The sequence below is a fragment of the Chinchilla lanigera genome, unplaced genomic scaffold, assembly GCF_000276665.1.
Source record: "Chinchilla lanigera isolate Chin_1 unplaced genomic scaffold, ChiLan1.0 scaffold00012, whole genome shotgun sequence".
NCBI classification, from domain to species: domain Eukaryota; kingdom Metazoa; phylum Chordata; class Mammalia; order Rodentia; family Chinchillidae; genus Chinchilla; species Chinchilla lanigera.
The window spans coordinates 26,341,033-26,357,882 of NW_004955413.1; the positions used below are offsets into that span (position 1 = coordinate 26,341,033).

The following is a 16,850-nucleotide window of genomic DNA, read 5'->3' on the forward strand; positions in this document are numbered from 1 at the left end:
TCTTTCTTCTTTCTTTTGTTCTTTCTTTCTTTGTCTTTTTGAGACAGGGTCTCACTATGCAGTTCAGGCTGGCCTTGAGCTCACTTTGTAGCCCAGGCTTGTCTCGAACTTGCAATGATCCTCCTGCCTCAGCCTCCCGAGTGCTGGGATTACAGGCACGCACCACCACGCCCGGCTTTGCACATAGTTCTTGTCTGAGGCTCTGCTCTTAGAGAAAAGTAAGAAAATTCTCCCCAGGAGTCTGAGTGGAAAGCAGAGCTCCAAGTCACATTAATTACCAGCCGGAAGTCCACGAGGACCCCACTGCTGAGATAAACAGGCAATGAGCAACCCTGCCCTGCGTTCCTCAGCCTCAGGACAACAACAAAGCATCTCAGTCGAGGTTGACGGGGACGAGTGGAAAGGAAGTGCTGAAGCAGTGCGGGAGCTGCAGTCATCACCAGGACTACCAGGTGGCTGGGTTTTAACTGCTTTGCAAGCCTGGGAGGGAGGGAGTGGCCTTGGGCAGCCAACTGTCCCCTCAGGGTGCATGTGACAGCCCGGAGACCTCCAAGGCAGGCGTGAAAGAAACCCTCCCCGCTGCACCAGCAGGGCGAACCGCCAGAAGAGCCACAGCCTCACCGGAAGGCAGCAGAGCGCAGGGAGCCGGCCGTGTTCTGTGGGAACGGGAGCGGAGCCCCGAGGCCCAGGGGGTACGTCTGGGCGAACTTGAGAGCCTTGAACTCTCTTCTCTTCTCCTCTCCACTACGCCCCCATCTCCTCTCACTGCTTTTGGCCGGAGGAGAGGACTGAGACCAGGTCTTGGCATCACCTGAGCGGGAGACACGGCCCCTGCCGGTAGGGAAAATGCTCACTCACCAGGATCCAGCTAACACAGACCAGAACAGAAAAGGGATCACGGGTGGCAGTGGATCTTGGGGTGCCCGCTCATGGAGCAAACAGAAGCTTGAAAAGAGCTTCCTGGCAGGAAGCACTCTCCTGTTATGTGGGATGGACTTCCAGGAAGGATTCCTGGGACCCGTCCTAAGGTGCTTTGGGATAGCCCCAGAAAATGGTCTGCAGCAAGATGGGGATTTCCTCCACTGAGTCGTTTGTTGTTGTTTTGGGGTGGTTTTTTTTGAGACAGGGTCTTGTTATATAGTTCAGGCTGGACTTGAGTTCACTAGGTAGCCCAGGGTGGCCTTGAACTAGCAGCAATCCTCCTGCCTCAGCCTCCTGAATGCTGGAATTACAAGCATGCACCACCACACCTGGCTTCACTGAGTTTTGAAGGATTATCTATAAGATTTACCACTTTATTTTTATATTGTAGTAAAATACATATAACATAAAATTGGGCTATTTATTTTACTTGCAGCGCTGAAGCTGGAATCCAGGGCCTCACACATACATACCAGGCAACTGATCCACCACTGAGCTCTGTCCCCAGCACCTTAAACCTTTTTAAGTGTCCAGGTCAGCAGCATTAAGTATATTCACGATGTGCAACCATTGCCACTGTCCACTTCTAGAGCGTAACGTCACTTCAAATAGAAACTCTAGAGCCAGGCGTGGTAGGCTGTAATCCTAGCCCTCAGAAGGCTGAGGCAGGAGGATTGTTGTGAGTTTGAGACCAGCCTGGGCTACATAATGAAGGCCAGCCTGGACTACAAAGCGAGACCCTGTCTCAGAAAAACAAAACAAAACCCCAAAACAAACAGAAACTCTATTTCCATTAAACAAGAACAGTCCACTTTTCCCCATCCCCTTGGATGGCAGAGTTTTGACACAGAGGTCAGAAGATTCTGGCATGGGATGCGAGAAGGGAGTTTATTATGTGATCAGAGAACCTCCCAGCTGAGGAGTGGGTTCTTTATGGAAGCGTGGAGGGCACCCCCTTCCTTAACACGGTAAGGGATGGGCAGGTCAGGGGGCAGCAGGAAGAACACACTAAGGGGTCCACTGAACTGAAAACTGAACTCACTTGATTTTTTTTTTTCCTCTAGTACTGGAGGTTGAGCCCAAGAGCAGTCTACCACTCAGCTACATTCCCCAGCCCATATACACATTTTTTTCTTTTAAATTTGAGACAGGTTCTCGCTAAGTTGCCCAGGCTGGCCTAGAACTTGCAATCCCCCTGCCTCTGCCTCCCTAGAAGCGGGGATTACAGGCACGCACCACCGCACCCAGCATCTCATTTTATTTAGGCTCCTCACGCTGGCGGACCAGGAGGCCAGCAATGGGAGAACTATGCTGGCAGGGACAGTGGACTCCACTGGGCACGGGAGGGCTTCCAGCGATGTCTCCTGGTGCCTTTTGCCCACTGCTGAGGGTTAACAGGCAATTGTGGCAACAAAGGACTCAGACCCTGGGTCTGGCCGCGGGGTGTGACGGCCCTTGACAGCGAGCGTTCCTGGAACCAGTGGTGAGATGCCTCTGCAGAGAATCCGCATCCTTGTGTCCGCTGAGACTGTCTTCACCGGTGATCTCTCAAGGGCTTTGCTCTTGTGCCCTCATATTTGTCCCAAAGACCTTAGAGTATTTGGAAAAAAAGCGACCTCCCCACGCTCGGTCCAGGCTGAGCCTGTGGAGACGAGTTCATCCTCCCTGGCTCTCAAAACCCTGGCCACTGGCAGCATGGAGTGACTTGAATCACCTCTGACAGCCAGGGCAGGGCTCAGCGCAGGGCCAGTCAGGAGGCTGGCAGGGTAGTCAGCGAGATGTTTGGAATCCATCAGGGCCAGGGCCAGGGGTGGAGGGTGGCCTTCGGGGTGCGCCTGCTGCATTGCGAGCCTCTGGGTCCCTGGCTCTGGGAACGGTCCCCTCCGCCCCAGCCACGTGGCCCAACCTCCCAACCTGGGGTTCGGAGGTCCAAAGTGAAGCAGCTCCTTGCCGTTACCCTTCTGCCTTTGCAGAGACCGCAAGCAAGCAAGCAGCAGCCGCCTCCGCTCCCACCCCGGCGAGCCCAAGAGTCAGCCCCAGGAGCCTGGGGGAAGCAAGTCTCCTCCTGGATGGGGCTGCTGGTGCCCAGCCCCGCTGCAGGCAGCGGCGTGGGAGCCGGGACTGAAGAGGTTAATGAGCATCTGCCTCCGAATGTTAATGTGTCTAGGTGATGTCAGTGGGAGCCGCGAGGGAGTGCGAGAGCTTTGGGCTGGGAGGCAGCGGAGGCTGCCGGCTGCCGAGGAAGACCCCCTCCGGCCTGCGGAGCTCGCGCTCCAGGACTGGGCGGCCAAGGGCGCTGGAGGCTGCCGCAGCCTGCGTGGGTGGACGGGAGCTCAACTCCGGGGGCGCAGGCGACTCGCTCCGGCTGCATGGACCTGCAAGCCGTGCCGCTGCCCACTGGCCCCAATGCCAGCAACACCTCCGATGGCCCAGACAACCTCACCTCCCCCGGTGAGCTGGACACTGGGCTGGGGGTTGCGGGGGGGGGGATGTGGGGAGGTTTCGCCCTGAGCCAAACTGCTTGGGAAACTTTACTGTAGTTCTCAGGGACCAGATCCGCAGTCTGCTTTGCCTGGAGGGGAGAGAGAAGGGGACAGGAGTGGACAGGGCAGAAGGAGCAGGAGCCCAGCCCAGGGCAGAGGCACAGTCGGTGGTGACAGTGGAGGGGGGCTGGCAGCAGGCAGGCAGGAGAAGGCTTGCTCATGAGTTCCAAAGACGCTTTGCAGGAAAAAAAAAAAAAAAAAATCCAGACTGGAAAAGCAAACGGCAGAAGCTGGCGGGGAGTAGGTGGGAGACGGTAGGAGGCTCTTTCCTTCACGGGTGCCTTGGGTTCTTCACGCACAGGGGGTAAGGGGTCGGAGACATCTTTACCGCCCCCTGGCAGAGGCTGTGGGAAGCAGAGACTTTGCAGAGCGTGAGGGGATTAACTTTCCTGGTGAATCAAGCTTTCTGACATTTGCAGATCTGCAACGCCCTGGGATTCTAGCTTTGAAGGAGAAGGGAAGGAAGGAAAGGAAGAACGGTGTGTGTGGAGACAGTGGTCAGCCTGCCGGGCGGCCACACGCAGCGTCAGTCTCCGATCCACTTGGAGGGTTTGGGGATACTGAGCGAGGAGATCCCTGACAGGAAGCTGGGGCTGGAAGGGCTGCGAGCCTGGCCAGAGCACAGCTGGCAAATGCTGCTGCAAGACGGTCACCCACAGAGACGCCCAGGAATCAGTGCCCTGCTTCGAGCAGCAATCACTGAAGTAAAATGATCGGGGCTACCAGTGGGGAGAGGAAACATACATACCACGCACACGCACACACACACACACTCATGCCCGTGTCCTTCTGGCTTTTATGGTGAGGTTTCTTGGTGAAGCCCGGGGACCCACAGAGTAATTCTCAGCAGATAGCTCTGTGCTATTTTGGTACCAGGGATGGAACCTAGGGCCTCCACACTGAACGGCACCCCCATCCTTTGGAATACATGCAGGAGGCTAAGCACTGGGGCCTCTAACTAACAGGTGGCTCAGGAGAATCTGGTAGGGCTCCCGGGAGAAGGGCAGAGGAGGACAAGGGGACAGGATTAGCAACAGTGTGGGGAGGGAGAGACTCCCGGATGAATGGTGGAGTTGCAGGGAGGATGAGAGGCGAGCGAGAGTGCCACCGCAGCCACGGCACAGAGTGACCCCCGCCCCTCTGCCCTCAGGGTCTCCTCCACGCACCGGGAGCGTCTCCTACATCAACATCATCATGCCTTCGGTGTTCGGCACCATCTGCCTTCTGGGCATCGTGGGGAACTCCACTGTCATCTTCGCGGTCGTGAAGAAGTCCAAGCTGCACTGGTGCAGCAACGTCCCCGACATCTTTATCATCAACCTGTCTGTGGTGGACCTGCTGTTCCTCCTGGGCATGCCCTTCATGATCCACCAGCTCATGGGCAACGGGGTGTGGCACTTCGGGGAGACCATGTGCACCCTCATCACAGCCATGGACGCCAACAGTCAGTTCACCAGCACCTACATCCTCACCGCCATGGCCATTGACCGCTACCTGGCCACCGTCCACCCCATCTCTTCCACCAAGTTCAGGAAGCCCTCGGTGGCCACCCTGGTCATCTGCCTCCTGTGGGCCCTCTCCTTCATCAGCATCACCCCCGTGTGGCTCTATGCCAGGCTCATCCCCTTCCCGGGCGGCACCGTGGGCTGCGGCATCCGCCTGCCCAACCCGGACACGGACCTCTACTGGTTCACCCTGTACCAGTTCTTCCTGGCCTTTGCCCTGCCCTTCGTAGTCATCACTGCCGCCTACGTGAGGATCCTGCAGCGGATGACAACCTCAGTGGCCCCCGCCTCCCAACGCAGCATCCGGCTTCGGACAAAGCGGGTGACCCGCACGGCCATCGCCATCTGCTTGGTCTTCTTTGTGTGCTGGGCGCCCTATTACGTGCTGCAGCTGACCCAGCTGTCCATCAGCCGCCCGACCCTCACCTTCGTCTACCTGTACAACGCGGCCATCAGCTTGGGCTACGCCAACAGCTGCCTCAACCCCTTTGTGTACATCGTGCTCTGCGAGACCTTCCGCAAACGCCTGGTCCTGTCCGTGAAGCCCGCGGCCCAAGGGCAGCTTCGCGCCGTCAGCAACCCTCCGACGGCTGATGAGGAGAGGACAGAAAGCAAAGGCACCTGACCCGCCCCCTGTCCCCCGGACATCTCCGAGTCGGGTCACCGCAGCAAGTCGTGGGGACAGATGCCGAGAACATGCCAGGGCTGCCCTGGGGGAAGGCAGGGAGGTCGGGGGGTGAGGGGTTGTGGCAGCTGCCCGATCCACGGGGTCCACGCCCGCTGGGGAGGCTTGGAGCCAGGGCAGGGGGCTGCAGACATCAGGAACCATCTTGGGGGAGCAGCAAGAGGCTTTGGCAGAACAGAAGTTGACCATGAAGGAAACTGGTTTGAACGTCCTGCTGAGCCCTGCATTTGTCAGCTCCCAAATGTCTTTTTCCCTGGGGAAGAAGTGGGTTTGTGGGGCCCTGGAGGGGTTGGGAAAGATGGCCTGGCCTGGCCGCTCTCCCAGTCTCCCATCACTGTGCTAGAAGGCAGCCTTTTTCCCAAGCTGGTGGCTGAAGGCCCTTGAAGCCTGCCGGCGCTGTGGGGTCCCCTGTCTATCCAGGGGATGCTTGCGCGTGTTGGGGAGGGGGCTCTGACCCTACAGGAGTTGAAGGTGACCTGGGTGGGTGTGGGTGTGGGTCTTGAAACTCACACAAATGGGGGAGGGGACTTCTGCGCCGTGGGGACATTTTCTTCACGGGACACGTTCACGCCAGTGGCGGATCTGCAGTGGGCGTCCACATGTCCTGCACGTGTGGGGCTTCATTCCAGCACCTGGGGTGTGGACACCATCTTTCCTCTCCAGAATCAAAATGAATAAAAGAAAATCTCCACCCACAGCACTCTGGACGCTCCTGTGCGGTCGCTTGGGCTCTGGGGTGGGGGTGGGTAGCATATGAGGGAAAGAGGGGTGTGGCATCAAGACTTGGGTTCCACCTGCATTTTAGGGAGCCTCGAGCAGGGGGTCTGTTTTGCTAAACCCACGGGAAGGATTTGGCGACACTAATGGAATTACTGTGAATTCATTAGATTGCAGCTCTGCCGCGAGGCTGGTTCCTGGCCTTTGCCCAAAAGCCCTGTGCCTCCGTTTGTCAATGATCCTGACCCTTCAGACCCCGAGTCCCCCGCCGTGGCGTGTGCCCCCCCAGCACCCCTCCTCCCGCTGAGTCACCAGCAGCAGGGCTGCTCTGGGGGCAGTCTGAGCCCGGTCTCCGCCAGCGGCAGCCGAGATCTCACTGCCACCTTGGCTGATTACCGCCGGAGCCGCTGGGAGGCAGCCGCGGCTGCTGCTTTGCCGAGGGGGCCGAGCCGAGTCCTCAGCGCAGGGCTCGCTCCCAGGTGCTAATGAGATAGTGGGCAGATTGTCCAGAAGCTCCCTTGAAGCGGGAGCAGGAGCCCAGCCCGGTCCTCTTCGCGCTAGTGATTATTCACAGCAGAGCCGCTGCCCAAGCTCCTTGGACAGCTTCTAGGCCGCTCCCCTGGTTAGCGGCCGTGGTTCTCCGACTGCACGTGGTTTTCCTGGCTTGCCAACGGTAGGGTCTCTGACTGCCACTGGGAAGCTCTAGTTCATATGTAGCCAATAAAAGAAAAGAGATGCTGACGGGCCATTTCAGGCAAGTCCAAGAAGACCCAAGTTCTAATCACTCGATTGTTCCCAGAAGTTGTCCTGCAGCTAGTTTGCACCCTGGAAGAAGGTTTCCCTGGGGGTGTATTGCTCCCCGCCCGCATCAACCTCCAACCCACTACTCCTGCAGGGAGGAATTCTGGAGAGGAAAGGGGTGAGGTGGCATCTCCCAGGGAATACAAGTAACCAAGCAGCTCCCAGAGAAGGGAGGATCTGGTCCTCCCTCTCAATTCTATGCTGAATGTTGAAATGGAAGCAAAGTGGATTGAGTCAAAAAGTGAGTGGGTGGTAAGGTAAACAGAAGAGAGGGCATGCCAGGCTGGGTGGCACATGCCTGCATCACTAGCATTTGGAAGGCTGAGGCAGGAGGATCACATGAGTATGAGGGCAGCCTGCAATACATAGCAGGTTCTGTCTCAGAGAGGGAGTGGGCGGAGGGAGAAGAAGAGAGAGAAGGAGGAGGGGAGGGAGAGGGAGAAGGGGAGGGGGAGGGGCGGGGAGGAGGGTGAGAAGGAGGGTACACCAGGGGGAACAGGAACTGGGAGAGAAGGGTGGTAGGGAGACTACACTGGGATGCGTGCCACTGACCATCTCTCCTCAGCCTGATCAGTAACAGAAACACTCTTGAGATGGCTTTGGATAGAGATATGAGTGCTCAGGGTCAGAGCCAGGTTGCCAGTGGGAGCGGCTTCCTGATAGAATTGGTAGAAATAGGGGACTTTGAGCAGGGCTGGTGGGCAGGTTTGAGAAGGATTGGGATGTTCCGGTCCGCTTCAAGCGGGAACGAGGGGCTGCCGTGAGATGCAGAGGGAAGGCCGAAGGGGTGACAGGGTGAGGGCCGTGCAGCTAATCTCTTTGCTCCTTTTCTGTATCCAACATCTAACGGTCCCTCATGCCCCGGACCCCATCAGAGCGTCTGCCCAAACCCAGGGAGTGCTTCCTGCACGGCTGTCTTACCCTTTTCCCAAGGAAATATTTCTGCTCCGACTGCGAGGAAGAGGTTATAAAACTTCTCCACGGGAGAGGACGTCCACAGCGGAGGCTCGGCCTGGAGTTAGGCACCCCAAAGTCCACATGGAAGCCCAAAGCCCTACTACACGTGGACATTCATTTGCAAAGAGCAACAGTCCCTAGGAAGGTGGCTAACAATGATTTCTGTTCATTTGCTGCATCATCCATTCTCATAGCAGTAGAATTTTTTTTTTTTTCTTTGAGACAGGGTCTCACTATTAGTTCAGGCTGGCCTAGAACATGCACTGATCCTGCTGCCTGGGCCTCCCGAGTGCTGGGATTATAGGCAAGCACCACCACGCCTGGTCAGTAGTAGAATTCATATAACATACAGTTCAGTGGCATTAGGTACATTCAATTCTAGGGCAGCCATTGAGATGTTCGTCTTCCCAAGGCAAGACTGCAATGCAGCACTAACCTGCCATTCTCCCCTCCCCCTCTTCCTGGAAACCATCACTCGACTCCAGCTCTATGATTCAGACTGTTCTAAGTACTTTGTGTAAGTAGAATCATACAATAATTGTCTTGTTCGGTGTTGTTGAGAAAGGAACTATGTAATCCCAGCTGGCCTTGAATTTGCAATGTAGCCTACACTGTACTCAAACTCACCACCCTCCTGACTCAGCCTCTCAGATGTGGGAACTACCAGCATTCCCCATCCACACCTGGCTAATTATTCTTTTGTGACTGGCTTATTTCACTTAGCATAAAGTCCTCCAGTTTCACCCATTTGTTGTATGTATCAGAATTTCCTTCCTTTTGAAGGCTGACTAATATTCTATTTTATTTCACTACCACATTGTATTTAGCTACAGCTATTAAGAGACCCTAGAGCTGCTTCCATCTTTTGTCTATTGTGGATGCAAACCTGCATGTATAAATAATTGTTCAAGTCCCGCTTTCGATTCCTTTGGGTACACACCCAAAAACAGAATTTCTGGATCATATGGTAAATCTATGTTTAGCATTTTGGGGCCTGCCAGACTATTTGCCATGGCAGCTGCAGGGTTTTACATTCTCACTAGCAACATGCAAGGGTTCTGATTTCCCCACACCCTCACCGACACTCTCTTTTTCTAAGAGCCACTCTAATGAGTGGAGAGCAGTCTCACTGGGGTTTGGATTTGCATCTCCTAATGATTAGTGATGCTGAGCATCTTTTCATGGGCTCATTGTTCATTTGCATAGATTCTTTGGAGGATGTATATTCACATCCTTTGCCCATGCTTTAATTGGGTCTTTTCTTTTGCTACTGTTAGCAATGATATTTTGCTCAACTCAAATTAACAATAATTGTTTCTGTATCCTTGTTACTTGGAAAAAAAAACAACAAAATATAAAGAACAAACTGGGTTCTTTCTCCTCTGTGGTCCAAAGAAATGTTGGCCCTTTAAAAAACTTGAGCATTTGGATGGAGAACCGAACATGTCCCCAGCCCTCTTCCTCCTTCCAGGACTTGGTTAGCAGTTAAATGTAGTAGTTTGAGTTGACGCCATCAGAAAAACAAGCAGATGAGCAGCGGCAGGCAGCCCTCCCTGAGTACAGTCTCAGGTCTAACTCTCAGAGGTCAGTGAGAGAAGAGCTTCCCAGTCAGTAAGATGTGGTGTTATGGCCTTTCTATAGATGTCCCCCAAAGCCTCATGTACTCATAGGTAGGGCTTTTGGAAGGTGGCTAGATCAAGGGTATATAATGTTGGGTTATGGGTGTGATAACTGGATTAATCCACTGATTGATTTAGCATAGTTCTAGGTGTGAATAACAGGAAGGCCCACAGTGAATATGGTGGCACCAACCAATGGGCTTGTAGCTTGGATGGAATAAAAGGGAAAGGGAGGCACATTGTTTCCTGTCATGGACTGTTCCGCCTTTCTGCCATGCTGCTCTGCCTTGGAGCCAGCTGACTATGGACTGAAACCTCTACAAACTGTGAACTAAAATAAACCTTTTCTCCTTTAACTAGCGAGTGCTGGATATTTCGTTCCCGCAACAAAAAAGTCACTAAGACTCATGGGGTGGATAAGAGGCTCATTTAATTATCTGCAACACTGCCTCCTGGTGGAGGAAGATGAACGACAGTGAGCTCAGACGACACAGAAGGGCAACACCTTTTATGAAAAAAAAAGTAATTTCTATTTTATTTTTTGGTGCTGAAGATGGAACCCTGATCTGTGCATGCTGAGTGAGTATCCTCCCCTCCAAACTACACCTCTAGTTCTCCATTTTTGGGGTCATTTTCATGCTAGGCATTATGCCGTGAGGCAAAAAACTACAGTGCATGGTTAAGTCTAAGAAGTTATTACAGTAAAAGACACACTGACACTAATCCATCTCAGAACACTCCCCACTCCTGCTTTGACCACTTTTATCCTACTGTTCTTGCTACTTTCTGAAGCAGTTCTGGAAGCCCTGCTTCATGTCTTCTGGCAGCTGCCTCAGTGTCATAAAGTGATTAAAAATGTTAGTGCCAATTTCTGTCAAAAACATTACAGTGTGTCCTCAGCCACTTATTCACCAGATCTGGCACTGTGTGACTTCTGGTTCTTCCCCAAAGTCAAAATGACCAAGAGAAATAAATGTGAGTCAGTTTAGGACAAGAAAGGAGCCTCAGCAGTACAGCTATAGACAGGGAAGAGGACATCCAGAATTGCTTCCCAGAGTGGCACGGAAAACGGAGTAAGTATATTCAAAGCGAGGGGGGAGATTTTTACTGTGTCTTTTACTGTAATTCATTTTTAAAAGTTAGACATTCTCCATGTTTTTAATCATACCTCATAAATACTATATTTTTTAGTAACTCATGTAATCTCCCAACATTTTGTGGTAGACAGCTTTTTATGCCCATTCTACAGATGGGCCAGTTGTGACTTAGGTTGACTGACTTGCCCAAGGTCAGAGAGCCAGTGGCAGTGTCAAAGCTCCAACCCTAGTGTGCTGGATTCCAAGCTCACTGCTGAGCCACTGCCCCTAAGATGGCATCTGTATCCTCACAGTTGGCACGATCTCATGCGCCTCCCCAAGTCTCCTCTCCTCCTCTACCTGCTTTTGTCCCAGCCTAAAATGGCATTTTTATTTCTCCTAGGTAGAATCCTCATTTGCCTTCTTTTTTTTTTTTTTTCTGTCTTTTTGAGACAGGGTTTCACTATGCAGTTCACGCTGGCCTTGAGCTTACTTTGTAGCCCAGGATGGCTTCAAACTCACAACGATCCTCCTGCCTCAGCCTCCTGAGTGCTGGGATTACAGGTGTGCGCCACCACGCCCAGCCTCACTTGCCTTCTGCCTTTGTCACTTTCTCATCTCTTTGGACAGAAAGCCCAAAACGCACAACTTAAAGGAGGAGTTTATTATTCTGGTGCGTGGTTTTTAGACAGTTCAGTCTATGGTCAGTTGGCTCCAAGGCAAGAAGGCGATGGTGGGATTGGCAAAGGAAGCTGCTCATCTCATGGTCCCAGGAAGCAGAGAGAGAGGAGAGGAGCCAGGGAGGAGGCCGACTCCTCCGGGCCATGTGCTGGTAACCTGTCTGGAACCAGGGCCCACTGCCTATCAGCAGCTTAGCTATGAACTTGCCCATGGATTAATCCATTAGGAGCACAGCACCCCTGTGATTTAGTCAACTTCCATACACATGAGGCTTCTGGGGGGCACCTCAAATCAGAACCTTAGTGCTCTGCCCCTGGCCCCCAAAAGACTCATGTCCATTTCTTTATCCAAAATGCATTCAGTCCATTTCTTCTTTCTTTTTTGAAACTTCAGCAATCCTTTATTACTCAATGTGCGCAGGGTTAACTTTTAACCCTGCTGACAACAAAAACAGTCTCCATCACACCCAGTTCGGGGTGCAGACCCAGGAAAGACAGTCTCTTAAAAAAAATGAATTAAAAAAAATGTACCTGTATATATATTTTTTTCTTTTTTTATAGTCTTTTTAAGACAGGGTCTCACTATGCAGTTCAGCCTGGCCTTGAGCTCACTTTGTAGCCCAGGCTGGCCTCGAACTCACAACGATCCTTCTGCATCAGCCTCCCGAGTGCTGGGATTACAGGCATGCGCCACCATGCCTGGCTTGTGTATTTAGTTTTAAAAAGTTAAATTTACCAGTGTTACAAAGAAAATATAAATCTCGAAGTGATTTCAGTCCTTTAAAACAAGACAAACAGCACCGGCCAGCCTGTGCTGGCTTACCCCAGCCTAACCCCCATTAGTACTGGGAGGAAAAACACTCATCCCTCACTAAAAACAAAACCCTCTCCTCCGTCTTTGTTAAACTTCTACCACCCACTAACCCAAGGAACAGGAGAAAGACCCAGCTGGTTGTGGTTTTAGCCTGCTGGTCCATTAAGACTCACACCAAGGAAAATTGTCAGGAATACTGGCTTCTACTACAACCGATTCCCAATTTCAGGACAAGATTTTTGGAAACTTGCAAAACATTCTCAAGGTTTCTCCAGCGAGGGATCTGGGACTCCTTAAAAGATGGAACAGGGAGGTTCTAAGCAAAAACACAGAATACCTTGTAACCTATGAAGTCTAAACCAGCAGCAGGCACCAAACTATGGGAGGAAGAATCAAAAAGGCACTTAGATCCCCTTTTAACCATAAGGCTAAAGGAGATGAAGAGAACAAAGGGAATATTTGACCTGAGCTGTCTTGTGAGAAATGTGTGTGTTTTCACCATGCCATCTCTGCCTTGATTGGAGGACAACTCAGATACACAGACCCGGTCAAAGGGTATCTTTGCCGCCTACTTCTGGCTGGCTAAAGCTGCCATCCAGGACAGCCTGGTTCTCAGTTGCTTTACGGAGGCTTTCTCTCATTATTAATAAGCAGCTGGTCCACAGTACAGAAATTTTCAATAACTTTGTATTTGACAAATCTCCAACAGCAGCGCCTCAAAAATTACCCCAGGAAATGACCACGGTTCTGTGGGTTCACAGCTCACTCCAGTCAATGGGCTCCCTTCCAGACTTCCGCAGCAGCTCATTGGCCTTAGAAAAATGTCGACAGCCAAAAAATCCTCTATACGCTGACAAGGGGGAGGGATGAGCAGTCTGCAGGATGTGGTGCCGCTTCCTGTCGAGGGCACTTCCCTTCTTCTGAGCATAAGAGCCCCAGAGCAAAAAGACAAGGCCGTTCAAGTTCTGATTGAGCCAGGACACGACAGCATCGGAGAACCGCTCCCAGCCTCTCCCCTTATGTGAACTGGCTTGATGGGCCCGGACGGTGAGGACAGCATTGAGCAGGAGGACACCTTGTTTAGCCCACCCAGATAAATCTCCATGGCCAGGATGAACAAAGCCTTCTACATCTGCCGACAGCTCTTCATAGATGTTTTCCAAACTGGGCGGGGGCGGAATGGGTCTTTGGACGCTAAAGCAGAGCCCGTGAGCTTGACTGGGTCCTTGATAAGGATCCTGTCCCAGGATGACAACTTTCACATCTCGTATGTCACACATTTGGGTCCAGGTGAAGACTTGGTGTGGGGGCGGATAAATAGTGTGATGTTTTCTTTCTTCAGCAACAAATCCCATTAGCTTCATAAAATACGGTTTCTGGAATTCTCCGCTGAGGTGCTTCTTCCAGCTGTCCCCAAAGCCCACCGGCACGTTTTGGGCAGCAGGTCTGAGCAGCACTGGGGCCATGTTTCTCTGGGTGCGGTCCAGGTGCTCAGGGCCCAGCGGCGAGGAGGGCCGTGTGCGGAGCTCATCCTGCCTGGCCCGGGCCTTCTTGGCAGGACTGGGCACCACATGGTTGTTCTCTTCAGCTACCGCTGACACGCCGGCCCTTGGGTCTGCGGGCCCAGGACTGCAGGCACGTCGTTTCCTGGCGGGACTTGGGGAGAAGGAGTAGAGAGTTTTCTGGCCTATCATCCCGGAGCCAAGGAGGGAGCAAACACGCACTGCCCAGGGACTTGCAATTGCCCTCAGGCCATTTTTAAGAGTTGTCAAATTTCAACAGTTCCAAAATTGTTGAAAAGCCCAAGTCCAAAGTCTCCTCTGAGACTGCAAGGCAAACTCTTAGCTGTGAGCCTCTGTAAAAATAAAAAAAGAAGTGAAGTACTGCCTGTATACAATGGGACTGGGTAAACATCCCCAATCTAAAAGCAGAAATGGGATACAAATGAATGAGATCAAATCAAGACCAAAATTCAGCAGAGAAAATATGAAATCCTATCATTTTATGTCGAGCACTTGGGGAAAGTTGTGATGAGATCTAACGTCTCACCACAAATTCTACAAGAATTTCAGGCAATACTCCAAACTCTTTTTTATGCCATTGAAAGGAAAGGAGTGCTGTCAAACTCACTCCTGGAAGCTAGCATTACCCTGATACCAAAACTGGACAAGGATTTAACAATAAAAGAAAACTACAGGCCAAACTCCTTAACAAGCACAGATACAAAACCCCTCAATAAGATACTGGCAAACAGAATGCAACAAATAATTAAAAGTTGGCTTTATCCCCAGGATGTATAAATCAATAAATGTAATACGTTGCATAAACAAAAGGAGGATAAAAACCACATAACCATTTCAATAGATGCAGAAAAAGCTTTGACAAAACCCAACATCCATACATGATGAAAGCTCTGATGAAAATGGGTATAGAAGGATCTTATCTCAAAGTGATAAGTCGTTCATGACAACTGCTGCCAGCATTATACTAAGTAAGGGAAAACAGAAAGCTTCTCCACTAAAATCAGGAACAAGAGTGGCCCACCACTCCTGCTCAATACAGTACTCACAACTTTAACCAGATCAGACAAGTGAAAGAAATAAAAGGAATAAATATAGGAAAGAAGTCACACTATCCTTATGTACAGATGACATGATCTCTTACATAGCAGATCCCCAAAACCCCACCAAAACACTCCTAGAACTAATAGACAAATTCAGCAAAGTAGCAGGATACAAAATAAACATACAAAAATCAATAGTGTTCCAGTATATCAACAATGAACCTATTGAGCAATAAATTAGGAAAACAATCCCATTCACAGTAGCTTCAAAAAATAAATAAATAAATAAAAAATAAAAAAATTAGGAATCAACCTAACCAAGAAAATGAGACCTCTATTACAAAAGCAATAATACTGTATCCTGAAAAAAGAGATTGAAGAGGATATTAGAAAATGGAATTAGCCCAGTGTGGTGGCACATGTCTGTAATCCCAGCACTTGGGAGGCCTAGGCAGGAGGATCGTTGTGAGTTTGATGCCAGCCTGGGCTACAAAGTGAGCTTAAACCAGCCTGAACTGCATAGTGAGACCCTGTCTCAAAAAGACAAAAGAAAGAAAGAAAGAAAGAAAGAAAGAAAGAAAGAAAGAAAGAAAGAAAGAGAGAGAGAAAGAGAGATAGAAAATGGAAGACATCCCCTGTTCCTGGATAGGCAGAACAAATACTGTCAAAATGGCCATAATCCCAAAACTGATATATAGATTTATGTAATCCCAATCAAAATACCAACAGTATTCTTCACAGAATAGAAAAAACAACCCTAAAATTTATATGGAACCAGAAGAGACCCAGAGTAGCAAAAGCCATCCTGGGCAAAAAGAACAAAGCAGGGGGTATGATAACCATGAATGTCAAGTTATGTTACAAAGCTACAGTAAGAAAACCAGCATAGTACTAGCACAAACACATCCACAAAGATCAGTGAACAGAGCAGAGGGTGCAGAAATAACCCCAGGAACATCCAGCCATCTGATCTTTGACAAAGGGGCCAAAACATAACCTGAAGAAAAAACTCTTTAAACCAATGGTACTTGGAAAACTGGTTACCTACATGCAGAAGAATAATTGTAGACCCACATCTCTTACCCTATACTAAATTAAAATAAAAATGGATCAAAAACCTGGATATTAAAGCAGAAAAATGGAATCTGCGGAAAGCTAAAATAAGTAAAACTTTTAAAGACAGAGGGATAGGCAAGGACTTTCTGAAGAGAACCCCAATACCATCAAGCATCAAGAAATGGAATTATATCAAATTGAAAAGCTTCTTGCACAGTGAAGGAAACAACCAACAGAATGAAGAGATAACCTACCGAATGGGAAAACGTATTTACCAGCTATTCCTCAGAGGACTAGTTATCTAGAATATACAAAGAACACACAAAAAAATTAGACCTCCAAACGTTGGGGAGAAGAAGGAGTAGAGAGTTTTCTGGCCGATCATCCCGGAGTCGAGGAGGGAGTGAACACGCACCGCCCAGGGACTTGCAATTTACCTCAGTCCATTTCTAAGAGTTGTGAAATTTTAACAGTTCCAAAATTGTTGAAAAGCCCAAGTCCAAAATCTCCTCTGAGACTGCAAGGCAAACTCTTAGCTGTGAGCCTCTGTAAAAATAAAAAAAGAAGTGAAGTACTGCCAACATACAATGGGATAGGGTAAACATCCCCAATCTAAAAGAGGAAATGGGATAAAAATGAATGAGGTCACATCAAGACCAAAATTCAGCAGGGAAAATATGAAGTCCTATCATTTCATGTGAAGCACCTGGGGAAAGTTGTGGTGAGAAATAAAAGAGACCCAATCAAAAAACTGAGACTTGAAATGAACAGACACTTCCCAGAAGCACAAATGGCCATTAAATACATTAAAAAACGTTCATCCTTTCTGGCCATTAGAGAAATACAATTCAAAACAACGCTGAGATTTCATTTTAAATCAGAAAGAACGGCTAGTATCGTGAAATCAAAGAAC

The 16,850-nt window shown here is 50.3% G+C and overlaps 1 protein-coding gene and 1 pseudogene across 1 annotated transcript; one reads left to right on the forward strand and one right to left on the reverse strand.

Annotated features, from left to right (window-relative positions):
* Nucleotides 1-2,738: 2,738 nt before the first annotated feature.
* On the forward strand, nt 2,739-6,342 carry Mchr1 (melanin-concentrating hormone receptor 1). Its single transcript, XM_005379325.1, is given in 3 exon segments — nt 2,739-3,171; nt 3,173-3,372; nt 4,615-6,342. Coding segments are annotated over 3 exon segments (1,260 nt in total). The 5' UTR covers nt 2,739-3,091; the 3' UTR covers nt 5,595-6,342.
* A 5,886-nt stretch (nt 6,343-12,228) lies between these two features.
* LOC102011641 lies at nt 12,229-16,477 on the reverse strand (annotated as a pseudogene).
* Nucleotides 16,478-16,850: the final 373 nt, after the last annotated feature.